Source organism: Lathyrus oleraceus, chromosome 6 (genome assembly GCF_024323335.1).
Source record: "Lathyrus oleraceus cultivar Zhongwan6 chromosome 6, CAAS_Psat_ZW6_1.0, whole genome shotgun sequence".
NCBI lineage: Eukaryota > Viridiplantae > Streptophyta > Magnoliopsida > Fabales > Fabaceae > Lathyrus > Lathyrus oleraceus.
In genome coordinates this window covers 400,717,635-400,744,960 of record NC_066584.1, presented here as the reverse complement: position 1 = coordinate 400,744,960, position 27,326 = coordinate 400,717,635, and the positions used below count along the sequence as shown (strand labels likewise).

Here is a 27,326-nt window from a genome sequence, read left to right as displayed (position 1 = left end):
AGTGTGTCTTCCAACTCCTCTATATCTTGGTTAGGGAGAGTTGGTGGCTCATCCATAACCAAAGGCATAGGTTTTTCACAAGCATACGGCATCTTCAACTCCAAAGCTCTCTTTTTCACCCAAATAGTGTACGCTTCCAAAGCTACACAGTTGCATAGACCGAGCTCAGATCTTCCTTTCCTATGCACATTATTTCAAGCATGTATTATCTTCTGCTTTAAATGTTGGGAATCTTTACCCTCTTGATAGAAAAGACCTTCTAACTGAGTGTTATTAGGTTTATCTCTCAAGGGGAACCCAAGTCGACGACGAGCCAAAGCATGGTTGTAGTTTATTCCTCCTTGTGTACCAATAGAGGCATATTAGAGGATTCACCACAACTATCAACAATATCCACATCACTCAATGCAGAGTCATACCAAATAATATCATCATTAGTGAGAGACATAAGTCTCTGAGACCACCGTAGACATTGCTTGTTCTCCAAGAAAGCAGGTGTCTGAGGCAAGTACGAAATAAACCACTTGTACAAAAGAGGAACGCAACACACAATAGTCCCACCACCTTTAGAGTTCCTTAAATGCAAAGATAAATACATGTCACCCAACATAGTAGGAACAAGATTCCTAATTAAGAAGATTCTAATGGCGTTAACATCAACAAAACCGTCAATGTTAGGGAACAAAGCTAAACCATAGATGAGCAATACAAAGATGACTTCAAAAGCATTTATACTACCGACTTGAGCAAATACAATAGCTTTACCAATGAGGAACTCAGAAGTCAACCCAAGAATACCTCATTTCTTCACTAAATGAGTATCAACCTCAGATTTCTTCAGATGTAGAGCTTCAGTTATGATATAAGATCTGGGAATCTCCTCCAATCCACTAAAAGGTACCTTGTCAGATACAGGTATTCCCAAGAGATGGGCATACTTCTCTAACGTAGGAACAAGCTGATAATCAGGAAAAGTGAAGCACCGGTAGAGAGGGTCATAGAACTGAACCAAAACACTCAGAAGTCCTTCAACCACATCAGTAGATAACACAGTCAAAAGTTTCCCATGACTTTGCTTGAAGTCCAAGGGATCTAATACAAAGAATGATGACTTCCCTAGCTCTTTCAAATCAGGACATCTGAAATTTTAGTTCTTAGTGTTCCTTTGTCCATAATCCAAGGTATGAAAATATTTGCAAACAAGACCTCAGTTCCTTGAAATTTATTTTTCTATGATGAATGTTATAATGTGCATGTATGCATGAATGCAATAATCACAAACAAGGGATTACACACAAGGCAAACACAAACAAAGGTCAAGGGATGGATCCAGTCATCATCAATATTAATCATCCATTTTGGTGGATTATGGTTTTCACCTTATCAACACCCAAGTTCCATTGATATTGACAAGACTTGATCGGATCAACCACCAAAGGGTTTGTTGTGAGTCACGAGCATGGAGTCAGGTTAAGAACCATCCCAAAGAAGTGCACTAAGGATAAAAACTTATAGATCATGTTCTAAGAAGTTCCGAGAGTCTTAATCCCATCTATCGGATATTATATGTTAGGATGACTGACTCATCAACCCATAATATTCTCAAGAGAAACTCGTCTGAGTGTAGTATCGTGTAACAACTATTATCAGGTCTACACCTGAACAGCCTCCGCACTACATCCTAAATAGGCCAAAGTTGGGTTAAATGTTCTACTGTCCTCAGCTTCTCGGACCCCAAATTAGAGAAAGTAATGCCTAACCACAAATAACTTGTGTGACATTAGTAACTCCAAAAGGGTCTCCACTTAGTAGATGGGTCTCAAGCCAACTTGTTAAGGACTACTTCACGCAAGTTGAACATGACTATATCATCCTCTTATCTTAATTGCACTCAAATTCGGGTTAGAACTTACCTCACCACTCAGAGATCACCATACACAACAGACAGAGTATATCACAAACAAATGCACAAACATCAAATATACAAATATATACACATAAAAAAGTAGGCTAAACCCACTGAGGACTACTCCCCAGCAGAGTTGCCACTTAATTTATGTAGTGGTAAATTCATGACCATCAAGTTATGGATAAGCTTAACATCAATAAAACTAGATTCGCCACCGCACATTTATTGTTTCCAAAGGAAAAGGGAAAAGTACGAACAAAACCCAAAGATAAGAAGTTTTCAAATCAAAACTAATAAAATGCCAGAGATTACAGATAAGGGGGTTGGTTACACAGAGGGAAGGTGTTAGCACCCAAAGTGTCTTAGGTACTCCTAGGGAGCCCTTTTTTATATGTGTATGTGTTTTTGGTATAAATGATGTTTGAGAAAAATATAGTGTGGGGATGATAAAAGAATTCATTTATTATATTTATGTGTTTGACAAGACCTTCGGACTTGTGCCTACGTACCAACATAAAAATGAGGGATCAAAACCTCGTAGTTCGTGGTAACAATTTCAAATTTGGTGAATTGCTTTTAACAAAAGTTTAATAAGAAATAGGCACAAAAGGCCCCAAAATTTTGAATGGAGTTGTTAGTTCTTTTTGTCTTTTGAAATTTAAGTCAATATGATTAAGTTTATTTATAAATTTGATTTAAGAAAAAGTTTGAAAATCCATTAGCATAAGGCCAAAGTTTCTATTAAAATAAGGTCTAAGTTTGAAATCACAAGCAAAGAAAGTTTTTTGAAAAGGGGGAGAGATTTTGAAATTTAAGAAGTGGGAGGAGATGAAGAGGCTATCCTAAGCATAAAAATTAAAAGTTGAGAGTTGAAAAAAATCTGACCAATGGGATGCAATCCAACAGACAAGAATGTCATATAGAAAACCCACTTTCCATTTGGACTTTAAATCAAGCAATAATAAACAAGCAATTAGTAATATCCAAACACTATTAAGATCAAGGCACCAAATAAAGATAGCCACATCCAAGCAAGCAATCCCCATAGCTAGTAGTTTTCTTTGCCTTCTCATGTATCAGATGATATACTCCTTGATCAACTCAGAACAAAGCATCAGACACAAGATCAAAATAACAATTAGCACCAAGACAAAGTAGCAGATGAATTTAAACAAAGTCCAAGGCTTGCATCAGATGAAGGCTCAGTTCACAATAACTTGATCTCAAAATGTTGGCATTGGCAAAGTCTTTTTTGCACAGGGAATGTTGCTTAATCCTAAGTCCAATAGTTCAGATCAAGATCAACAGTCCACCAAACATTTTTTAGGGTTTTTGTTATTATTAAGTATTTTTAGGTCCTAAGACCACAAACAAAATCAAAATGCACAAATAATATATATAATCATAAGACATGGCTCAAATGAGCAAAGTGAAAATGACATAAACATAAATAAGTTAAATGGAATGTAAATGGAAATGAATGATAAATGACTAAAATTTAAATTGCATAAAGTAAATGACTTGAAAGTAAAGCAATATTAACAAGAATTAGTCAAATGTTAGTCAATGGTTAGTCAAGTGTTAGTGGTTTTTTTTAATTGATTAAGTCATTCTTTGGAGAACGCTCAACCATTCTTTCACAAGTATGAATCCTTAAACCAAGACATCTTCCATGAGAAGGGCTCCAACTTGGATAATTCAACAAGTATGCCACTAGCTCTCATGAAAGGAAAAAAGGTCAAGTTTCCACACAATACCATGAAGAATGGGAGACTTACAATCTCACTTACTAGAATGATATGCCTTTAGGGTCAAATTTAGATCTACGTTAAGCAATCGTAATTGGACGTATGTAAAAGTCACAACTATCTGAGGCCGGACAATAAAAATTTAGGTGTTAATGCATGTTAGAGATTTGGTATGAAGAACCAAACTCCTAAAATATACCACACACTAAAAGAGAAGATCAAGAGGGATGGACCTATCTCATTCATACTTGTATTGATTCATCTGACACAAGGTCATTGATGAACCAATTAGCCTTAAGACATTAGAGATTTCATTGGTCAAATGAGGGAATGAGGGAAGAATAGGGATGAAGGTGAAGAGGGACGGGGAGATAGATACACAAATTGACCAAGGGATAAATTTCATCAAATCAAAACCATCCATTCATTTTGGGAGATGAAATGTACATTTCATCAATCCCCTAAATCCAATGGTTTTGATCCAACAAAAGTCAAATCAACCTTGACCAAGGCCTAAACAGAAACTCAAACATCACAAGACAATAAAAATGGCTCAACATAATTTTTACACATTTAATCAATTAAAAATCAATTTAAAAATGAATTAAAATACATTTTAATTTGGTTAAAACCTAAAATCTCTTCAAAACACCAAATAAATGGCCAAGAGATATATCCTAGGTCAAACAAGGTTAAAGGACCTTAGATAAAAAAAATCATGATTTTTGAAAAGTCAGAAGTATTTTTAAACAATCAAAAATATGCAGAAAAACATTTAATTCATGAAAAATATCAAAATCAATCCAAAAAACAATTTTAATTCATAAAATGTAAGATAAAAATATTTAAAGATTTTTGGTGAAAGTCCCATATTTTATAAAAATGAAATTAATATGAATTAAACAAAATAAAAGGATTAAACATAAAATCAGAAATAAAAATAAAAATAGAAAAAACAAGGGCCATCAGTTATCCCTCATTAGCTGAGGTGGCAGATCTGATGGCCACATGCGCGTGTTCCGTGGTGGTCTTGAGTCAAAGAGATGTACGCGTAGTAATCAAAAGCAATAGTCTAGATTATAACATCCAATCATGATGAGATGGCCAGGAGGTGTGCCAACACACCACCGGAGCTAGGGCTTCGGTCATCCTCTCCAGTGACCTCCACCGGACTGGTCCAACTTCATCTCAATGGAAAATGAAAAACAAGGAAACTATTTCAAAGAGAAAATGCTCAGGATCACAAATCTGACCTCAATTTTCTCCAATTCCAAGTATATAAAAATATACAGGGATTTGAATTTTGAGGATCATGAACTGAGTTGCTTCAATTTTACCTCAAAGAAACTCAATCTTGTTGCCTACATTGGTAGGACCTCAGCCAACCAAAAATCACAAATAATAGTGAGGAATTCAGAGAGAATCGAAGAGATGAAAATTCTGGAAAATCACCTTCGAGGGAGCTTGAAACTTGGTTGATCTTGCTTCCAATTGGCCTTGGCTTGACTTTAGAAGCTTGTAGAAGTTGAATTGGATCAAGGAAAGGCTTGGATTCTTGGAGTTTCAATCTCAAAACAGAAGGAGATTTGAAACTCGATTTTCAAAAGAAAACCTTCAAGATTGTCCTCTAATGGTGAGGGTTTGGATTGCAGGTTCAAAGCTTAGGCAAGGTATCCTTAATTCCTAGCAATGAGGGTCTTATTTATAGGCAAGGCAATTGCTTTCCACATATTTCAAAAATTGGCCAAAAATAGCAATTTCTCTTGAATGCTTTGCATAGGCGTGTGATAGGCCCGTGAAATGATGCAATCAGGTCCAAAATTCTTCATATGCAATGCTGAAAGCATGTCATGTGATCATGCAATGGAAATTGAAATGTGAATGTGAATTTCATCCAAATTAACCCTTGAAGAGAAACCATGCGCAAGTCCTCCAATTATTGGCCAAATGAGATGATCTTGGACTTTGTGAAAAGGTGAGACCAAGGAGAAAAACTTTCATGTTGAACACTTTTGCATTTGAAGCTTGGATCATTATGAATTTTGAGGTGGAAGTTTGTGAAATCAAACATATTTGAAAATTTTCTAAGTACCAAGTCAAATGTTCACTTCTTCCACCTTGAATAACTTTTGCTATGGGCTTCAAATGGGAAACGTTCCGTCATAAAAGTTGTATCTTTTTCAAATATATTCAAGTTAGTCACAAATTTGACCTCATTTGGATTTGGCATGAAGGAGTTATGCATTCTAGAAGTTGAGAAAAATCACCTGTTCAATGGTAATGGCCCAAAATGACCTATAATTATTCCTCTTGGCACATGCCCTTGCAAATTGAATTTCAATTTATTCCAAGAATAAAAGTTGAATAGGACATCTTGAATTTGATCATGAAACTTGAATGTCTTTTATCTCATAAAAAATTGAGCAAGTTATGGTCCTTGGAAGTTGACCTCCTAACTAGGGTTCAAACAAAATGACATATAATCTTTCACCATAAGAAATGACCTTAAAAGAAAAACTAGATCTTGTATTCAACATGAAAGTTGTTTGGAGTGTCATAAAGAGTAGTTTTTCTCTTTGGATCATTTTCATATGACAAAAATTGTAGGAGATAGGGTCCAAGGAACCCCAGTTTTGACCAGTTGGCTTTCTCTGGTCAACCACCATGAACCAACTCGAAAACTTGAAATTATCTTGATCTCTTGGACTCATGGAGGATCATATATGCATAAGATGATGTAATATTAAGTATCCCTTGCAATATTTGATCAAATGGGGAAGAAACTTGTTGAGGAAGTCACACAAGATACCTAGATGAATTAGGGCTTCCAAGGCAAACAAGCTTCAAACTCTTGATGATTTCTTGATAAAAATGATATGTGAAGACCATGGGGATCCATATATGATGTCTAGAGTCGATGTGAACCATCTCTTGATTAGTCTCCTTGTATTGAGGGTCCCAAACCCTAGATGTGAGCTTGATGGGGCATGGGTATTTAGGGAACACACACACTACCTACAAAGGAAGTAAACTACACATTGACATATTTTTGGTATTTTGGTTAGTAAACAATGGAAAACAAATTATGATACAATCAAATATGCTTGGTGACCTCTCCCAATGCAAACCCAATGAATGCGGGGTACGGAGGATGCCAAGGTGTGATCCCAAAGCTAATGCATATGATGAGATAGCATGAGGGATCTTAGGGACAAAATTGGTGTCTTACAAATAGGATTGTTCACGAGATAACCTCTTTTGAGGATTTCAATTCTAGATTTCCCACCTGATTTTCTTTTGTTTTCATCTTGTAAGGTCAATCGACCATTTTTGTAGCGCCTTTCTAGACCACTTAAAAAATTAATGAATTTCATCATGTTTGGATTTGGATTTCTTGTATCATAGGTTTATATTTCATTATATATTTCCCATTTACTCTCAAAACCCTTTGATACATACTGAGTTCTTGGATCTCATAAGCGTTGTTGGTAAATGTTCAAATTATCTGAAATGGTCTCTCCCATTTTGGAGACCATTTTCCTAAGTTCGATCTCTTCGATCCATAGGCAAGATCACTTTCCAAACATAATCATCCACCACGAAGGTTATTGTTTTTACCTTTCTATTGTATACTTAAGCCACATGTTCTTTCTGTCGTGCCAGTGTTTCCATCGCAACCAATCTTTCTTCGTCCAAATTAACCAGTTCATCAAACATCATCTCCCAATACCGTTCCGACTGAAGATAGTTCTGGTGTTGCACTCTGACTGACTGCAAACAAATTTCTACTGGTAATATGCCATCGTGCCTAAATCTTAGTCGAAAAGGCGTCGAATTTTTTGCCTCTTTTGGGGACGTTCGACAAGCCCATATGGTTTGGTACAAAGTCTTGTGCCAATTTTTTGGCTTTTTAGAAACATGTTTTCTAATTAGACTTATTATTACTTTGTTGGCCGCTTCGACCTGGCCATTTGCTTGTGCATGATAAAGTATGGAAGTGACTAACCTGAAACCCGTTTCGGCGGCAAACTCTTGCATCTTTTGTCCCGTAAAAATCGAACCCTTATCTGTGGTAATGGTTTATGGGATTCTGAATCGATATATAATATGTTTCTGGATGAACTCGATCACCGCCCCCTAATCTACTTTTAACAGAGGGGCAACTTCGATCCACTTAGTAAATTAGTCTATCCCGACTAGGATGAACTTTTGTTGTTTCGATGAGGTCGGTTGAATCTCACCAATGACATCTAACGCCCACCTGTCGCATCTCGAAAAATACGATTCCTCGCGATGGACGCGGAAAAAATTATGTTCGAACAGAGTCGCCATTGAACTTTATTTATCCCAATGAAAGAATAGGAAAATATCGATAAAACCTTTGAAAAATAGAATAATGGTCATCGCAACCATATTCGGGTTCGGGAGTCGATTACGCAAGGGGAAGGTATTAGCACCCCTCACGTCTGTTGTACTCAACGGGAACCTTTTAGTCTAATTTGCTATTTGAATGTTAGTTAAATATTATTTGCTTTCTTCGAGTAATTAGAGTTGATGATAGATATGGATGAAGACCTCAGGAGGGAAAATGGGAGGTTTTTTATTAGTGTGCTCGCGAAGATACAACAATCTTCTGCCTACGTATCCTTATGGTGCAATAAGGAAATCAGAGCATTCGTAGTTCGGGCTACTACGAATATTTGGTTTGTTTTGTTTGATGAACGACTGTGTAGGTCAGCGTTCTAACAGCTAAACGCTGGCTTGTCTACTATCGGGGGAGGCTTAAGCACTGGTTTATTGTGCGCATTAGAAAGGATTAACAGTGTTCTTTTTGGTCACGCGGGGGTGACAAGTTGATTTGATGTGTTTGGGTGTTTTTGTCGATTGGCTTCGATCGCACGGGGGCGGGAAGTTAGTTTGATTTGTTTGAGATGTTTTTGAAGAACGAAGAAACATTGAGCAATGTGGTGTACACCAATCGTTCAATTCTTTCGAGGAATAATAAGGCGAACGCCTTCTACTCCCTTTTTGTTTGAATTATTTTGAAAGTTCGTTTGCGGATGTCGAATATGCACGGTAGTGAGGCGTACGCCTCCTACTTGCTTATTCAAGGAATAATAAGGCGTACGCCACTTATTCCTTTATCCAAGTTTATTTAGAATGTATTAATCGGAAGTCGATGATTCGTGCAATATGGCGAGCGCCAATTATTCAAACAATCGAGAGATGGTGAGGCGAACGCCTCCCATCTTTTATCATCCGAAGTTTAATTTAAAAAGAAATGTTTTTAAATGTTGTATTTGATATAAAAGATGATTTGAATGTACTCGATCGTGTTTTAATTTTGATGACGAAGATTCGAGCAATGTGGCGTACGCCAATTATTCGAATAATCGAAAGATAATGAGGCGAACACCTCCTATCCTTAATTATCGGAAATTTAGACTTAGAAGATTTTGGAATTTGTAGTTGATTTAAAAGAAATGATTCGGAATGTTATGATTTGATGTTTTAATCGGACGACAAGAACTCGAGCAATATGGCGTACGCCATTATTCGAGAAATTGAGAAATAGCGAAGCGTACGCTTCCTATATTCTTTTTCATCCCAAGTTTATAAAAGAATATATTTTGAGTATTACCTTAATTTAGAAAGATGATTTGTATTTTGTATGATTATTAGGGTTTTAATTGAATGACGAAAATCCGAGCAATATGGCGTACGCCAATTATTCGAATAGTCGAGAGATAGTGAAGCGGAGGCTTACTATTCTCCTTTTCATTCAAAATTAATTATTAAAATAAAGCTTTTGGGATTTATAATTAATTTGAGGTAGTGATTTTAATTTTATAGAGTTTTTAGGATTTTAATTGAATGACGAAAATCCGAGCAATATGGCGTACGCCAATTATTCGAATAGTCGAGAGATAGTGAAGCGAAGGCTTACTAATCCCCTTTTCATTCAAAATTAGTTTAGATAATGAAACTTTTAGGATTTATAATTAACTTGAGGAAGTGATTTTAATTTTATAGAGTTTTTAGGGTTTTAATTGAATGACAAAAATCCGAGCAATATGGCGTACGTCAATTATTCGAATAGTCGAGAGATAGTGAAGCGGAGACTCACTATTCTCCTTTTCATCCAAAAAAATGATTTAAAAATGAAGGAGTAAATTGATTAGATATTCTGTATTTTGATGTGAAAGGATTCGAGAAAAGTTGCTTGGTGTTGGACCAAGACTAGATTCATCTTAGGAATATGGATCATTTGCTAACCTTAGCAATTATTGTCCTATTTTATTATGATGCATAAATGAAATAAATAAATAAAATGCGAATTGAAGTAATAATCCAAATTAGGTTAATAAGTATTTCTACTATTACTACTAATAGTTATTGTCTCAATATTTAATAAGAAGTAAATAAATCAAACAATATAAAGCAGAGTGTGAGAAATAAAAAGGTGAAAACCCAAAAAAAAACAATAGGAAACGAAGCAGGCCCTAAAGTTCACAATCCTCTCCTAAGTACCCAGTTCAACAACATAGTAATAATTGAATGGGCAGCTGTACAGCTACCCTAGGTGTGCGTCCGTAAATGGCTTTCAGCTTTTCCTCGGAGAAATGTGGCAGTGAATCAAGCAAGTAGCCATGGGGCACTTAGGGAAACGATAGAGAAAGAACAAATGCAGTATTCGAAATATCATCACTTATCTCCATCAATGCTAATCAATTCCACTTTCAATTAAAATAATACCCAGAACCCAACATGTACCAAGCCAAACGTCTTTCTATTTATCGTATTATTTATTATCATTAATTACGCCTGAACCAAGGCTGATATAGGGTCAGTTTATTTTAACTTTAAAAAAATGAATTTTTTCTTTGTGTTTTTGAAAATGGATTTTACAAAAATGTTTTTCAAAATATTACAAGTTTTTCTAAATTTATTTTTTATATATTAAAAGATTGAATTGTTCATTGTTAACATAAATATATATTATTGAAGATCAAAACATAGTCAAAATCACAATTTTAAAAAAAAAATTGTATCTCAAAAATGATTTTTAAAAAAAATTATTTGAAATATCTTCAAAATTAAGTGATTTTTTAAAATTTTGATATCCAAAAAAAGTTTCGATAAAATAATAAAGTATCTGAAATAACATTTTAAGAATAACTATTTAAATAAAATTTTCATTTGAAGCTTTTATAAAAAATTTCTTTGTATATTTTTTTTACACTAAAATATATAACACCATAAAAATCATTTTTAAAAAAAACCAAAACAAACTGCCCCATAATCACCTGCACGCTTTTCTCTCCCTATCTTCTCCTCAATCAAAGCCCTCGTCTCTACTCTCCAAAACAACACCAACACATTTCTAAGCACGATCCTAAAAAAAACAACAGTCTCATTCACCTATGAGCTTCAAAGCCAAACATGCCTCAGCGGCCACCGATCATACCCTATTTCCCCAAATTAAAACAACTCAACCAAATCGTACACAGACCGATAAACCTAAAATGCAAAGAGTTCAGGAAAATAACCTAAACAACAATCGGGATATGCACTCGCACAACAATTATCAAGTCATTAAACACCATGGTAGAAATCGAAATCAACTCAACCTTGCACAACTACGACTATGTTAAAGGTTTTAGCAAGAAAAGAGTAGATGTGAAGAAGTACCGACAACAAGGAGATTTGCTCTGATTCAAGTATTCATCTGTTATTCTTCCTTTTCTTCGTGTCCTACTTGTATGTATATTTATCGTTGATCTATTTTGTGCAGTGGGATTTTGTTCAAGTTTGTGGAAATTCGAAGTAAAAAAACCCCAACAATCTTAACAACCTCTGGAGCTTTAGTCAGTGTTCAGATGGTCTTCTTCAAGGTAACGGCGTCTCCTCTTTTGATTTGCCATAATCCGCGTGTAGGCTTGCTTACCGTCACGAGTTTGCTGGGTTTCACGCAGGGTAACGGTACCGGAAATCCTCCCTTTTTCAGTGATTGATGTGCTCCTTATATAGGACGAAAACCGTTCATCTCCAAATCATGAGCTGGCAGAGGTTTGCAAAATCAATCTGTTAATAATGCAATCTTTCCTCGATTTTGTGGGGACCGATTGTAAATCCTCTATTCATTGAAAACCTATCCACTTTTGCCTTTTGTCCGTAGTGATGTATTTGGATTCATTCGAAACTCAGGTGGTCCCCCTTTTGGTATGACCTCATCGTTCAAATTTATCCTTTGTATGTGGATCTGCTTATGTGTTTTATTTTGTTCACGTATCCTATTTCATAAATGGTATATCTGTAGATTCGGTTTTGGTAAACTGATATGACAGGGTAATATTTTATTGGTGGTGTCCTGTCATAGTCTCCCTGTTCTCTACTCGGCTTGCATTTCGAATTGTTTAGAGACGAGAGTATGAGCCTCTGAGAAGTGTAAAAGCGATGGTGGATGTTTAGTATTCGTCAGCTTCACAAGGCTTTGCTTTGTTCTTTAAAAGAATTCTGTTTGTAACTCACTCTTGCCTCAATGCAGGATGGTCCTTGTTGACTGATACATCAGGGTGATTTCGGCAATCCTGTTTGTGATTTCTCTGTGGAAAGCTTCTTCGTTAGGAACATTCGTCTTGCCTGCTCTGGTTCTTCCTAACTTTTATTTGCGTCGTGTATTTGTCTGTATGATCCTAACATATGTTCATTCGATTCAAATTGGTGGTTTGGGTAATAGGCTTCTGTCATGGTTCATCTCAGGTTTTTCGACATGGTTTGGTTTCCTGCTACAAGAGGGTTATGGAAAATATGCAGCATAGCCGTTTGGGAGCTCCTGTAATGGATTTATGGTTATCTTATAATGCCAATGGTTCGTTTTTTCTTGCAGGTTATCTACATGTCAGTTTGGTTATGCGGTTAGAGAAATGGTAAGTGACTTGCACACTCGGAAATGGCTTCAATGCATTGTTTGTTACTGCTAATACATATTGCTGAACTTGTTGTTAACGGTGACACTACATTTGGTGCGAAGCTTATTGCCATTGCAACTAATTATTGCTGGTTATTGTGATGTTGCAGCGACACGTTGTGACCGCTTGACTGTGTACTAAGACAGATCCCATCTCCTTGACACCTCGAGCTCGAATGACCGGAGTTAATGGGGACTTAAATAAGCCATGTCATTGTGAACTGTCATTTTCCAAACTAGGAATAACACTGCCAGATACTTTACCGTATGGGATTCTGCAGGATGCTCATAATGCAGAAAAACAACATTCGATGTTAGTACACGGAGTTATGTATTTGTCCTTATTAGCTTCCTTTTATGAAACTGCAGGTATTTGGCGTGCGTTTGTAGGTTTGGTTTGATACTAGCTGAATATGTTGCTCATGCTGCAGTTTGACGATCATCGTTTTGCAGGACATGGGATTTACGTTGTGGAAGGCCATGGATAATGCATATTGGTATTTGGCGTGCTGCAAGTATAATGCATTTGGCTTGGATGGTGATGTAGACTGCTGTGCTTATCTGGACATGGCTTGATGCTTATTAGATTTTTTTTTGAAGTGTATTTCTTTCATTTGGCTCTGTGGTAATAGATACAGTGAATTCCATGTAAATGATGAAATATGTTATGCTTTCTCATAATGGAATTGGAACAAATACGGTTATTAATCAGAGTTTATTTATGAAAACCAAAGTAAATGATTCACGATGCATGAGATTATACGGACTGGCCCCGTTATTATTCCTGGATTATTTACTGAAAAAATGGACTCTTATCCATAAACTAATAAACTTTTCATGTTCCTTCTCAAATGACTTTAAACAGGACGGATGTAAACGGAATGCCATGAATCTATCTTAAATAATTCATCATCAGCTTATTGACCTTGGTCTACTTAAGTGGGAAAAATTTTAATTCAAATATGGAATGCTTCAAAAATGAGATGTTAACGAAAGAAGAAAACAAAAAAACCGATGAAACTTATAAATGATGCCAACCAACTAGACTTGTATTTACACTCTGCCATTATGAATTATACCATGTTTTTAGATGACCTTTAGTCCATGAAATCACGGGGACAAATGAAAAGGTTTCCACCGAATAATCAATCAATGTACTTGATATCAAACTTCAGCCAAGTACACACTCATGTGATCACTAAGGGAACGTGCAATGAGACTTTCACTTAGAAGATCTTGGTGAACCCTAAACCCCAGGTGCAAACTGGTAAAATTCCAAAATGCGAAGAGATAAGGGAATTAAAGTTATGATGACTAGAAATGCATGTGTTGTGGCATCCATGAGAAAAATAAAACGGGACAAAATTGGGGTATGACACCACCCCCTAAAAGTCCTGTCATACCCTAAAATTAATCCTACCCTTCACAAATTTCATCTAGGTCACTAACCCTAATCATATGCACAACCTTACATACATTTCAATTCACCTGCATAGTCATTGGTCTCATACAAGAGGTTAAATATCGTGGATTCAAAGCTTTGTGCTTGGACCTAGTGGAATCTAGGGTTTCTCTGCAACTAAAGGTGACAATCAAACCCTAATTGGAGGTAGCTCTCGAGGCTTATGCATGTTATTAGCATTGGTGATTCAACTTTGACTTCTTGGTGTAGCAAATCCCTAATCTTGGGACCCCCATTTAATCAATCCATCCCGCAACCTTTTGTTCATGGCCATTCTTGTTGGTTCTTGTTGGTTCCTTGGTGTTGATCCCACCCGTTCATCATGTATTTGTATCCTTTGGTTTGTTCCTATTGACATGTCACCTAGTCATCCTCACGCCTATCTATAATCATTGCTTTGCTTAGCCTATTTGCATTGGGTCATTATTCATTTCACCTGTTGTTATGCCCTGGTTTCGGGGCCATGCTTGGTCATGCTTGTCATTGATCTTTTCAGTCATTGTTATGTACTTTGATTTGCTTTTAATGGTTCATTCATGGATCCGTGCTTCGATTCCAATCCCTCACAAACTTTGGTTCAATCCATTGTTAAGTCATATTCAATTCTTGCCAAGTTGGTTCCATCTGTGGATTCCATTCATACTTAAATCATGTTCATTTCAAGTCATGTCAAGTTGTTTCATTTCAATTTAATTTCAAACATGTTCATGAGTTATAATGTTCAAGTTCATTACAATATCAAATCATACAAGATCATTCAAGGAATCAATACCATTCATTACATGAAGAAAAAACTACAATTCTAGTTATGTTGACTTTGGTCAACAGTTGACTTTTTCATCGACTTTGACCAAAGTCAACCATGTAACCAATGTCACTTTCCAAGTCCTAACTCATTTTCATGTTCACTTTTAACCATGTTCATTACAAAGTCCATTCTTTTATCGTGTTCATGTTCATTTTTGACCATGTTTAAACCATAGTAGTTTTAAACCATTTTTCCACTTTTATACAATCAAGACCTAAACCATTTCCAAATTACACTTCATGTTCGTGTTTTCATGAAGATAATCATTTCATGCATCAACAAATATCATTCGTATTCAAATGTCTAAAAACCTTTAGAACCACTCTTTAATACATGTTACCATTCAATTCACATTCACAATTCTATGAACCTAAATCAATTCAACCTTACACTTATTTTCAAATCCATTCACCAATAAACTTCATTACAATATGTCAAGCTTAACCATACATTACATTTCCATAAGCCACAAATTCATGCTACAACCATTTCTAAACATACCCATAACCATAAACCATTTCATGTTCAATGGCACCATTCAAAATACCATAATAACTTTCATTCATTAACATTCCAATTACAATATTTCAATTTCAAAGTTACAACATAGGCCATTACCTAATTTCATATTCATTTCCAACGAACTTTTACAACCATTCATTCCATTTAAATACATACATTTACATTCATTTCCAACTTTACAATCATTTCAAATTCATGACATAAGTCGTTACAATAATGTCCCACAAGGCCGTAGCATTCCGTAGAAATCTAATCCAAGCAAGTCAACGCAATGGTCCATAACCATCCTTTCCCAAGCATGACTCCAAGCTCAATCCCATAGCATTGGTCCAAACAATGACAACCTATATAACCTGCACAAACAAGAAACAGATGGAACTCAGATCATTTATTCTTTTTTCATTTCAAGCATAGCAAAATCATGAAGCCATAACCCATTCATCAAAACATTTCAAGCACTTCAGCCTACCAACTAACATTCAACCAACATATTATGCTAATAGAATTTCATTCAACCATACGCATTCACACCATAATACAAAAAACAATGCAAACATACTTCAAGTATTAACATTAACAATCAAGATTCATCATGAATTCACTTCATAGTTCACATATCAACATAGCTATCCCAAACATTTGTTATAACATCCAGTGCATATCAGCGTCAACACATCAATATCAATAGGATTCCATCTTAATGAACTAACTACAAACAGGAAAAAATTGACAGCAGAAAATAACTCAAATAACAACTTGTAACCACCTGTAACAAATTCCAAAACAGAATCGTAACAGAACAATTTCTAAAAACTTGCATCAAATCCTTTAACTCTCCAATGACCAATTGAACATAACTTTTTTCCCATTTCCAATTCAATAAAAATCAGAACTCAATTCACTTCACCCGACATTTTCCTAACAACTAACTGGTTTTCTCTTCATACCCTGCTAACAACCTCCAATCACCTTGCTAACAGCTTACGCCCAATAACCGCTTCAAGCTTCACTCTCTAACTTCAATCTCAACAAACTTCAAAAACTTACGGCATAACTTCTGAACCAACTCGGAAAATTCTCATAACAACTTAACAGACTCCAACTGCTAGACAAAACTGTAACCATTTCTAACCGAAATTTTGTAGGAAACTAATCCTAACCGAATCCAACAAACCTCCAACTGAATTCAGAACTGATAACTAACCCTGAACCCTACAGAACAGAATCATCTCCAGACTTCTTCAACCCAACTAGCTCATCACCCTCTTCTTCACCCTCGTCGAAGCACCATCCTCCAACCATTCCTTCACAACCCTCTTCAAGAGCCAACTTCTCAAAAGGATAACCCTCAACTACCTTCAAACACCGGTCATTCTCGCCCCCTCAAACCACACAACGGAAACAGAAGAATTGGAAACAACAGAAGAAATAAAACAGAGACACATGCACAATATTGAGAGAAAGCAGAATCGGGAAGAAGAAGATTGAAAGGGAGAAGGATCAAGAACCTGAATACCGCACCAGAACATTGGAAGTCGACGCGGAGAGAAGGTTATCTTTCAATCTTCACTCTTCTTTGCTAACGTACATGAATCGCTAACACGCAGAACCTTATCTCCATTCTTCATCATCAAGAACGTGAAGCTCTGTCTTCATCGTCCATCCTCAAAGAAACACGATCTGAAAAACGGGGTCATCACCAACACGAGGTTTTTCATCACGAATCAACATCATCAACGACGCGAACACAAGTGTTTGCTTGCACGAGTTTGTTGCATTAGGAGCTGACGTCTTTGTGGGTAAGAACCGGTTTTGGCCGATTTGAGTTTCGCCACCAGATTTCTAGATTTTGTTGTCGTTGTTTTGTACTTTGAACATGGCTTCGACACTCAAGTGAATTTGTTCAATTTATTCAAAATGATCATAACCCAACTAATAGATTAAATAGACAATTAAAGTGAACATTAATTCTAAGGATTAAAAGGATACCTAAACATGAATTAGAATCGAAATTAATCAAATGTGAAATTCACAATCCAAATTCAAGAATTGAATCTAAACTACATGATTATACAAATCAATCACACAATAGTCCAATTGAATGAGAATTAACCTAATGGGGAAATCATGGTAAAATCAAAATCTAACCATATTAATCTCAACAAACATCCACAAGAAAGAAATATCAAAACCTAATGACTAAATCTCAACAAACGGGATCTGGGGGTATGTAAGACAGAGGGAGGTGTAGAGTTTGAAATCGCTTGGGCCAAAGGCCCAAGTCTCCAACTCAAATCCAGGTTCCATGAAGAACCAAGATCCATCTGCACGCCTCCAGAAAAACGCGAGTTCAGCCAGTTCACTCAAGTATCACGCAAACGAAATCAGAATCGCCGGCCATGCCCCAAGAACCACGCCGAACTCGTTCTTGATCCAACCGCTTTCTTTCCGATCGAGCCCAAATAACGACACTCTGATTCTACGGTTCTCCGTTCCGCCGCAACCAACCGCTTTCTTTCCGATCGAGCCCAAATACGCCACGCTGTTCATCTCTTTCTGAGTTTTCACTCTTATTATTAGATTCTGAATTCATAATTTTTCAATGGCGAGTTATGTATGGAGAAAATATGCAGATTATTTGTACACAAAATGGGAGAAAACCTTTCTATGGGACATGGTTGAATCTTACAGAAGACCTAAATCATTCACTCCCGTTGTTGTTACTTATGTCGCCGCTTTCTATACCGGAGTCATCGGCGCCGCCGTCACTGAACAACTCTACAAGGTTCTTTTTCCATTTCAATTTTCTCTTTCGTTATTATTCTGTTTAATGCTATTTATTCGTACCAATTAAAATCGCCATTTCCCATGAAATTGTAGAGGTAGAGTATTTAGACACTAGAGTTTGAGAATAGAGAGAAAAAAGATTGCAGTTTTGAATTTTGTTGAGCGAGTTGGATTTGTAGTAGGGGATTGGGTTTGGCTAAAGCTGATTCCATATTGTTAAACCACACTTTCTGCATGTTTCTATTCCAAGCTTGCCAAGCAATTTTTTGTTAAAATTAATTTAATTGCTTTTTAATAAAATAAACTAAATTTTCATTTTTTAGCCCATAAATTTAAGTGGAGGAGAGTGGCCATAGAGAACACACGACACTCTGATCCTACGACTCTGTACCACCACGACCAACCGTTTTCTTTCCGATCGAATCCAAATCCACGATTGTTCATCTCTCTCTGAGTTTACACTCTTCTCATTAGATTCTGAATTCATAATTTGTTGAAATGGCGAGCTATGTATTGAGAAAATATGTAGATTATTTATACATAAAATGGGAGAAAACCTTTCTACGGGACATGGTTGAACCTTACACAAGACCTAAATCATTCACTCTCGTTGTTGTTACTTATATCGCCGCTTTCTATACCGGAGTCATCGGTGCCACCATCACTGAACAACTCTAGGTTCTTTTTCCATTTCCATTTCGTTTTTCTTTTTTTTTAATATCATTATTCTGTTTAATGGTATTTATTCGTACTAATTAAAATCGCTAATTCCCATGAAATTGTAGAGGTAGAGTACTTTGACACTAGAAATTGAGAATAGAGAAAAAAAAGACCGCAGTTTTGAATTATGTTGAGCGATATGGATTTGTGTATTTGAGGGAATTCCCTTATAGAGAACCGTATGGAAACACAACACAGACACTGATACGTCGACACTATTTACGTTGTAGTACTCTAAGAATATACAAGTTCATTATGTCGTGGAACATAAAGAGGTGTCATGGGGGGACTTTATCTGCTGTTGGGAAGGGTGCTACTCCATTCTCTGTGAAAGGTCTAAATCTAAAATGTGCAGAGAGGGAATGACATACTTGTAATCTGCAATGCGAAAACAGAACTGTAAATGATTCAATGAACCTCACCTCTTTTTTTCTTTCTTGTTTGTGAATTTGAGCATTTTTTAGCATCTTGGGTTGCACATGCTTGTTCCCCAACGTGAGATGTAAAGGATTAGGGATTAGAGGGATTCATGTTTTATTTCTTTTGGTATCTGAAGAGTTGTGTATCATTCTACATTTTTAGACTAGTAGTATTATCTGTTTTGGACTTATTTCTGAAGTGCAACATGTAATCCACATTACCAATAAATGACACTGTTTAGTTTGTTTATAATGCTTGTTTAACTGTGTTATCTGCTTCCGTACGGTTCATCATTATAAACAAGCAACCAAACAAAATAGGGATGAGGAGAAAATAATTTAGACTGTTTGTATTCTTCTATGCTCGTACTCTATTTGAAAATAGGTTTGTGTGTAAAATGTTCCGGGTTCTTGCTTCAAGTTAATTATTGTCGGTTAATGATAAAAATTACTATGCACCTTTTCATTGCTAGTTCTCTATTGTATATTTGCTTATAGTCTACTAGTATAGAAATTGGAAAGGCTAAAATCTCATTCAAAGGGAAAACATTTTCACTTTTTGGTTTTGAGCCTTTTTGTTTACCTTGCTTTTTATCACCTTGTGACAAAGAGAATTTATGTTTGAAAGTTAAATGGTGTAACCATCAATTGCTGATTATCTTTTATCAAAATCATGTTGGTGTGAAATTCTGATCTTTATAATGAATCTTGCTTTATCACAGGAAAAGTACTGGGAAGAGCACCCTGGGAAAGCAGTTCCTCTCATGAAACCAAAGTTTTATGGTGGTCCGTGGAGGGTAATGGGGGGTGAGATTCCCATATATGAGTAAAAAGTTCTTGAGGCATGTTTCATGCTTAGCTCCGATTCACCGTATCTTAGTACTGTTTATAATTAAGGACTGTTTGGTGTCAATGAAAATGCACTACTGCATATGTAATCCAGAGCGTGTTTTCTCTTCTCCTGGCTCATGACTTTGCTGGAAAATAAAATGATTTTATTCCAATATACATGAAGTTGTTTTGTATGCTCTGCCATTGATACATCACGTGGGTCTCGGACTGAGCGAGACTTCACCCATCGATTAATGGGTATTGTTTGTAATGGACATTCGACAACAGAAACCCCATTCTCCTTCCTATTCCCACTGCTGATTCAATACTTGTTCTGCAGAATACAACTATTGCTATTGTGTTTGTTCTTGTGATGATGTTTAGAGTTAATGCCATCAGTGTTTTGCGACAGGTTTTTCTATTTGTTGAAGATGAGGAGATGATAATATTCTTATGTAATTTTGAGGGAAATGTCTTTTTTATTTGAATTTTTTGGGTTGATTTTGTTTCTTGGTTAGAATTTTGTTTTTTAGTTGTGTTATTTGATTTGAATTTGTTATTTTTGGGTTTGAATTTATCATTAAAACTATTTCTAAGTTTTTTCTGGCACCATAGTAGATTATGATTTTGTATCATATGCAATGGAAGTTTTTCGTAGGATTTATGAATTATGGAATTTTTTTCTAGGATTTATGAATTTTTTTTCTAGGTTTGTATGAAGATTAGAGATATAAAGATTGGGTTTATGAGTTTTTTTCTTCTGGATTTGTATGAAACATGATTTTTTTTAAAAATTAATTACTTGATGATAAAATTAATTAATTAATTAATGATATGGCGAAACACTTTGTGGATTTACAAAAGTTGAAAAAATATTTATTTACACACAAAGGGTGTTACCTAAGTGTCAAAATAAAATAAAAAAGTTCATCTATTTTAAAAATAAACTACTATCAAAATTACCGTTTAACATTTGATAGAACTTGTTGGGAACTAATTTCATAATCTTAATTATAATTTTTCATCCATTTCTACTAATTAATACTGATAGTCTCAAATGCTTCTTTCAAGGTATTTGAAGACCAAACTTTTTCTTCTTCCTTTCACACTCTATTTATTCTCATCTTCTTTACTCTTTACATTTCCAATTTTTTTACTTATCTTCCCTTGCTTATCATTCAGTGCTCCCCATCCTTTAGTTGCACAGAAAAATGTACTTTTCATACTCTAATCCCTTTCCTTTCTCTATTTTTCATATTTACGCCCTTTGTCAAATTTGAAACTTTTTAAGATTTGTAAATTGTTGTTTTCGATTTTAGAAAATCTTTTTTCACAGTCTTCTACAAAGAACGTGAAAACTTCGTCTACATCGCCAAGTTCACTAAACAAGTCGAACACTATGATGGTAAGTTGGTAACCCATTTTCTTAGCTTCCACTTTTTTTTCTTTCATAAAGTTCATTTTATTTTTCTTCCTTTGTTTCATATATATATTCAGATTTAAGAGCTTCCACGGTTCTAACCTTGATGTTTAAATTAAATACAATTTTTTTATTTCAATTTTCACGGCTACAAAATAGACATTTCATAACACCAATTTTACCACGATCATCGTTTTAACCGTGATAATAAAGATCAGAATTTCACACCAACATGATTTTGATAAAAGATAATCAGCAATTGATGGTTACACCATTTAACTTTCAAACATAAATTCTCTTTGTCACAAGGTGATAAAAAGCAAGGTAAACAAAAAGGCTCAAAACCAAAAAGTGAAATTTTTTTCCTTTTGAATGAGATTTTAGCCTTTCCAATTTCTATACTAGTAGACTATAAGCAAACATACAATAGAGAACTAGCAATGAAAAGGTGCATAGTAACTTTTATCATTAACCGACAATAATTAACTTGAAGCAAGAACACGAAACATTTTACACACAAACCTATTTTCGAATAGAGTACGAGCATAGAAGAATACAAACAGTCTGAATTATTTTCTCCTCATCCCTATTTTGTTTGGTTGCTTGTTTATAATGATGAACCGTACGGAAGCAGATAACACAGTTAAACAAGCATTATAAACAAACTAAACAGTGTCATTTATTGGTAATGTGGATTACATGTTGCACTTCAGAAATAAGTCCAAAACAGATAATACTACTAGTCTAAAAATGTAGAATGATATACAACTCTTCAGATACCAAAAGAAATAAAACATGAATCCCTCTAATCCCTAATCCTTTACATCTCACGTTGGGGAACAGGCATATGCAAACCAAGATGCTAAAAAATGCTCAAATTCACAAACAAGAAAGAAAAAAAGAGGTGAGGTTCATTGAATCATTTACAGTTCTGTTTTCGCATTGCAGATTACAAGTATGTCATTCCCTCTCTGCACATTTTAGATTTAGACCTTTCACACAGAGAATGGAGTAGCACCCTTCCCAACAGCAGATAAAGTCCCCCCATGACACCTCTTTATGTTCCACAACATAATGAACTTGTATATTCTTAGAGTACTACAACGTAAACAGTGTCGACGTATCAGTGTCTGTGTTGTGTTTCCATACGGTTCTCTATAAGGGAATTCCCTCAAATACACAAATCCAAATCGCTCAACATAATTCAAAACTGCGGTCTTTTTTTTCTCTATTCTCAATTTCTAGTGTCAAAGTACTCTACCTCTACAATTTCATGGGAATTAGCGATTTTAATTAGTACGAATAAATACCATTAAACGGAATAATGATATTAAAAAAAAGAAAAACGAAATGGAAATGGAAAAGAACCTAGAGTTGTTCAGTGATGGTGGCACCGATGACTCCGGTATAGAAAGCAGCGATATAAGTAACAACAACGGGAGTGAATGATTTAGGTCTTGTGTAAGGTTCAACCATGTCCCGTAGAAAGGTTTTCTCCCATTTTGTGTATAAATAATCTACATATTTTCTCAATACATAGCTCGCCATTTCAACAAATTATGAATTCAGAATCTAATGAGAAGAGTGTAAACTCAGAGAGAGATGAACAATCGTGGATTTGGATTCGATCGGAAAGAAAGCGGTTGGTTGTGGTGGTACAGAGCCGTAGGATCAGAGTGTCGTGTGTTCTCTATGGCCACTCTCCTCCACTTAAATTTATGGGCTAAAAAATGAAAATTTAGTTTATTTTGTTAAAAAGCAATTAAATTAATTTTAACAAAGAATTGCTTGGCAAGCTTGGAATAGAAACATGCAGAAAGTGTGGTTTAACAATATGGATTCAGCTTTAGCCAAACCCAATCCCCTACTACAAATTGATGATCCTGTAGGTGTGCATCTGCCAAAGAACGCATGCACATGAGTTTTGGCCAAATTTGACTTTAGTAGTAAGAGAACTTGTTGTCAACTCTAGTGTCACTGGAAGTGTAGGATCAAATGGAAGGTGGGGTGCGACCATAGAGGGCCTCAATGTGGGTCATCTGTATTGAAAATTATTATGCCGTATTGTGCCAATACTATGCAAGAGCTAGGAAATTCACCCACATCATGGAGTATGACTTTGAAAGCATCTGAGATATGTCTCCAGTATTGCCTCCCCGTTAGTTTCTGGATGGTAGGCGCTATTGTAGGCCAACAACTCCTTTTTAACCGATGAATAAATGGACCCAATCGCTAACAATAGTTTGTGGCGTGCCATGAAATTCATAAACTTCAGTCAGAAAGAGTGAAGCTATCGTGGTTGATAAAAATGACAATATTTGGAGAGTCTGTCCACAATCACACATTTTTTTTTCATGGGACGGCAACACATGCATAATGAAGTTCAAGAAAACGAAGATGTTGGAGATCTAACAACTAGAGAACAAGGAATCCAAGATAACTTTAAGAAACAAATGCTTGGATCTTACATCACTAGAAGATAGTCTTCTTCCATGTTCTAGTCATAATCCAAGTTATATGGTCTCCGTGTGAATAATCATATCACGCCTACTCGCAGGCCTTGATCCATTAAAGATAATGCCTACGTGAAATAATTAAGGAAGACCAAGTCATATTCTGGCAATGACCATAACAACAGTGATTTAAAAGTCTATCTGAACTCTAAAATAATTCCTCAAAGAAAACTTCAAGTATAAGAGCCTGGTGTTCAAAGCACATATCCACCCCCTCCCGAAGGCCTTAACTATTACAATCAACATTGAAGAATTGACCTTGTTTGGAGATGTTTGTCTACAAAGTCATGCCCTAACTTCACCGATTCAGACTTGGGGGCTAGTATTTCGGTATGGGTCAACTTCCAACCCACTTGAATTCGAGTCATTCAAAGACAGTTGTTTGACATTGTCTAGAAGATACAACTTCCCTAAAGGTGCACCAGATCAATGTTACCCAACTATCATGGGTAGTTAGATAACAATGCCATATAATCTGAGTACAAATGTCTTGAAACTTAGTCTAGCACTACAAAGTATAAGAGGTTAATCTCAAATCTCAACACCTAAATATAAACTCAATGAAACAACATATAACCGAAACCTTGTATTTCCATTCGGAATCTACATTCTACATTGCAATTGCAAGTTTACACCTATCAAAATCCATATTTTGATATGTCTTATGAGCAAACATGTTAGTCAAGTGTTTCGGAATTTAACCATGAGTAAAATTCAATCAAAAGAGGAATGTTGAACCACACAACCGATAGTGACAAGTCGACACAGGTAATAATTTAAAGAAAAAATTAAATTAAATTAAAGTAGCCCTAAATCTCAATTGAACACTAAATTCCCTCAAATAAACAAATCCAACCCGCTCAACAAAATTCAAAACTGCAATCTTTTTTCTCTCTATTCTCAAACTCTAGTGTCTAAATACTCTACCTCTACAATTTCATGGGAAATGGCGATTTTAATTGGTACGAATAAATAGCATTAAACAAAATAATAACGAAAAAAAGAAAGAGAAAATTGAAATGGAAAAAGAACCTTGTAGAGTTGTTCAGTGACGGCGGCACCGATGACTCCGGTATAGAAAGCGGCGACATAAGTAACAACAACGGGAGTGAATGATTTAGGTCTTTTGTAAGGTTCAACCATGTCCCATAGAAAGGTTTTCTCCCATTTTGTGTACAAATAATCTGCATATTTTCTCCATATATAACTCGCCATTGAAAAATTATGAATTCAGAATCTAATAAGAAGAGTGAAAACTCAGAATGAGATGAACAGCGTGGCGTATTTGGGCTCGATCGGAAAGAAAGCGGTTGGTTGCGGCGGAACGGAGAACCGTAGAATGATTTTACAAATATTAGATAGTCGTTATTTTCTCTCCTTTGTTAATTATACATGTGTGCTTAATTTTGGTAGAATATTTTTTCTTCAAATTTCATAATATCTCCCAATTATGAACAACATTAAGATATATACATATTCTATGAGATAGTATCACTCGAAGAGTAAAACATATGTATGTTGAGCTATGTATTACCTTGTTGTTTTTATGTTTTATTCTTGAATTGATTCTTCTTCATATTAGTTAAAGCAAATGTACTAGATCCAAAGATCTCGTTAACAACATTATTAAAATGTTCTAATCCAATTCCAATTCCAATGCGGTGACAAGACTGTCCTTGGATTGGTGAGAAGACTATCCTTGGATTTTAATAGCAGGTGCACCAATATCATAAGAATACAAGTTTTTTTCCAATTAGAATGTGGAATTTGAAGCGTGGAATACTGAGTTTATCCTCATGGATCAAATATTTCAAGCCTACTAATATAAAGAACATTATTGAAAAGATGAACACAACCTCTACAAGAATAAGTTCGACTTCTGTCCAAATTTTCCTTGGAAATTGTAGTCCTAAGAAAAAAATTCATTTCTACGAAAATGTCATAGAATAATATCTTAAATTTATAGATATTAACTGTTAATTTAGAGGTGTATATAAATGCGGTTGACCTGAGTTGAATCCTAGACCAATAATTTATACCTATTTAACTTTTTTATTTTTGTCTAGAGTTGCATCGTGGACCAACAACTCTCACTCACTGTCACATCTCGATTTTGACCATGAATCACTCATTCAATACATTCATTATAGTTATTATATCTCTATATATCATAACATGCATTCCATATTGCATAGTGCCTAAAATATCAGTTGAAACAACCACGCGATACATCCTTATCCAAACTGCCATCAACCACCGTCTTTCAGCTTTCCGTCAAACAACTTGGCAAGCACGAACAACAACAACTCAGCAAGAAGAGCAACTCGATAACATCACTAAGTTAGCATCACAATCGATCGACAGTGGGTAATCTCTTTGATCCATTTTGTGAGATGTTGCATTTGTTGTGTTTATGTTTGTTTGATTCATTTGCTCTTGATACTTTTGCATTTGGTTTGAATTCGAGGTTTCGATTTCAACTGCGTCTTAGTTTGTGTACCTATTTCATTTATAGCTTTTGAACTCGTGAATTGGTGTTGGTTTTTTTACTACTACTAAAATTTCAAGCCACGTTATTGCTATTGCTGTTAATGAGCATAAGCTGCTACCAGGGACGGAGCTAGAAAATTTGTGTAGTGGGGGCAATAATATATAAAAAATTGTGATTTCTTTTCATTTTTAATTTAAGAAAATAAAATAAATATTTTAAATATTTTATTAACTAAAATACTATACTTTATATTTGAAAATAATAAATAAATATGCAAAATTTAGGTGAAATTTTTTTACATATATATTTTAAAAAATAAACTAGAAAAAAGAAATAGAAAATAGAAAAGTATATGTTATCTATGCTATATTTTTTTCTTCTAAAAGTTAAATGAATAAAAACAGAAAAAGGGTTGGAGATATATATACTTTAAAGGTTGCATATACATTATAGTTTTGCATTATTAATCTATATATGGCATTTGAAATACATAATGTTGGCAATGAAAATTAAGTGGGGGCACATGCCTGCATTATTTACAATGTGGCTCCGTCCCTGGCTGCTACTGCTGTTTGTTTTGCTTTTGTTTTTTTCATTTTCATTGCATTTGTATATTACATAAAGTAATGCATACAAGTTTATAACAGGAAGAGGAATCTGTTGGAGAGGTTGAGGTTCATGTCTTTCAATCACTTGCCATTTTTCATGTTTTCTTTTCTTTTTTT

At 35.3% G+C, this 27,326-nt stretch overlaps 2 protein-coding genes and 2 long non-coding RNA genes across 9 annotated transcripts in view; 2 read left to right on the top strand and 2 right to left on the bottom strand.

Moving 5' to 3' along the window:
- The window catches only part of LOC127097882 (uncharacterized protein At4g29660), a 97,958-nt gene extending 72,517 nt beyond the window's left edge, over positions 1 to 25,441 (bottom strand). The window contains exon 1 of the mRNA XM_051036372.1: positions 25,143 to 25,441. Within this exon, the coding sequence (XP_050892329.1) occupies positions 25,143 to 25,325 (183 nt within the window). The 5' untranslated portion in view covers positions 25,326 to 25,441. The remainder of the gene's footprint in view (positions 1 to 25,142) is intronic.
- LOC127097883 (uncharacterized) lies at positions 10,545 to 13,332 on the top strand. 6 transcript variants are annotated; one of them, XR_007793226.1, is made up of 7 exons: positions 10,545 to 11,378; positions 11,453 to 11,552; positions 11,634 to 11,880; positions 12,206 to 12,308; positions 12,421 to 12,587; positions 12,739 to 12,997; positions 13,082 to 13,332. It is a non-coding gene; the product is annotated as an uncharacterized LOC127097883 (long non-coding RNA). The 6 variants fall into 6 exon arrangements; XR_007793224.1 differs by having other exon boundaries at positions 11,634 to 12,117; XR_007793225.1 differs by having other exon boundaries at positions 12,206 to 12,587.
- LOC127097884 (uncharacterized) lies at positions 15,436 to 17,142 on the bottom strand. Its single transcript, XR_007793227.1, has 2 exons — positions 16,929 to 17,142; positions 15,436 to 15,773 (listed from the first exon to the last, which is right to left on the bottom strand). It is a non-coding gene; the product is annotated as an uncharacterized LOC127097884 (long non-coding RNA).
- LOC127097881 (uncharacterized protein At4g29660) lies at positions 17,016 to 20,354 on the top strand. Its single transcript, XM_051036371.1, has 2 exons — positions 17,016 to 18,205; positions 20,069 to 20,354. Exons 1-2 carry the CDS (start codon positions 18,023 to 18,025, stop codon positions 20,174 to 20,176), a joined length of 291 nt encoding a protein of 96 aa, XP_050892328.1. The 5' UTR covers positions 17,016 to 18,022; the 3' UTR covers positions 20,177 to 20,354.
- Positions 25,442 to 27,326: the final 1,885 nt, after the last annotated feature.

What these genes read in the sequence shown, in the direction of transcription:
- LOC127097881 (XM_051036371.1), top strand. Translation starts at nt 18,023, where the DNA reads ATGGCGAGTTATGTATGGAGAAAATATGCAGATTATTTGTACACAAAA. An exon ending in TCACTGAACAACTCTACAAG is followed by an intron (nt 18,206 to 20,068) that starts GTTCTTTTTCCA and finishes GCTTTATCACAG; the next exon opens with GAAAAGTACTGGGAAGAGCA.